This window comes from Perkinsus marinus (assembly GCF_000006405.1).
Source record: "Perkinsus marinus ATCC 50983 genomic scaffold scf_1104296970002, whole genome shotgun sequence".
Classification (NCBI taxonomy): Eukaryota; Perkinsozoa; order Perkinsida; family Perkinsidae; genus Perkinsus; species Perkinsus marinus.
This window is the reverse complement of record NW_003202616.1, coordinates 1-1,064: the sequence shown is the minus strand read 5'-3', so window position 1 is coordinate 1,064 and position 1,064 is coordinate 1. Positions and strand designations below refer to the sequence as shown.

Sequence of the window (1,064 nt, the reverse complement as noted above, 5' to 3'; positions counted from 1 at the left end):
TTGTAGAGGTAGGTCTAGTCGTGGTAGTACTGCTCGGGCGGAGTGTCGTAGTTGTGACACGTGTCGGACGAGAAGTAGTACTACTTTTGGATCCGCATCCCTGAAGAGCGATAGCGCAGAGGAAGCAAGCGAGGGCAGTCGTGTAATGCATTGAGGATCTTGGAAAGATAAGAGGCCTAAAACAAGTATCCTATGTTTGTCGCCAGCAGCTGTGGTTAAAGTAGGTTTGCGATCATTGAAAGCTTCGATTTTAGGGCGAGCGATACTAATTTTGGGTGAACGCGAGATCTTTCGGGGCGAACGCGAGAAATTCTGATAATTCTCGCTGAGAAGCACCTTCTGGGTTCTCTCCAAAGAGCAAGGATGCTCTTTCATCGGACTAACGGGAATTGACTCGGAATGCTTGTCGCTAATGACAGTGTAATTTATTCGGTCTACTATAGTCAAGTGCGAGATGTTCTTTCGGATGCTTCCCCGTGGGGAGTCTTCCAATTTGGTGACGATTATCCTACCGCAGTATGAGAGTGTGCAATTTTCATAACGGGATAAGCCTTTCAAGGATAAGGCGTTATTTTGCCTCTCATAATAAGGATGTGATAACTTGTCGAAGGTCTTGTAATTCGTAGTATTTCATTTCAAAACGGTTATGTCTGTCAAAAGTCGCGTTTCGATCGTTGTTGCCGATATAACAAAACTGGAGGGAGTCGAGGCAATTGTCAATGCAGGTAGTGCGATGCGTATATTCGTGGGGGTTTTCTGGTGAGCCAAATCGCCCATCTTATCTGTAGCTAACTCGTCCCTTCTTGGTGGTGGCGGTGTTGATGGCGCAATCCATCGAGCGGCTGGTCCTGAGCTCAAGCGTTATTGTGAGCACGAATTTGAAGGCCCTAAGAGATGCCCCACGGGAGAGAGTAGGATAACTCCAGCATTCAATCTGAAGCATTGCCAGCAGTAGTAAATGTGGTGTCTCATATTGACTCCTCGAATGTGCATGCTGATCAGTGTCATCCATACTGTTGGACCAGTTTGGCATGGCGGGAACAGGAGGGAGCCAGAGTTATTGA

The 1,064-nt window shown here is 47.2% G+C and overlaps 1 protein-coding gene across 1 annotated transcript; it reads left to right on the top strand.

Annotated features, from left to right (window-relative positions):
• Window positions 1–646: 646 nt before the first annotated feature.
• On the top strand, window positions 647–948 carry Pmar_PMAR016750 (conserved hypothetical protein; the record flags this gene model as incomplete). Its single annotated transcript, XM_002767790.1, has 2 exons — window positions 647–725; window positions 789–948. Coding segments are annotated over 2 exons (239 nt in total), but the record flags the coding sequence as incomplete, so codon positions are not given.
• Window positions 949–1,064: the final 116 nt, after the last annotated feature.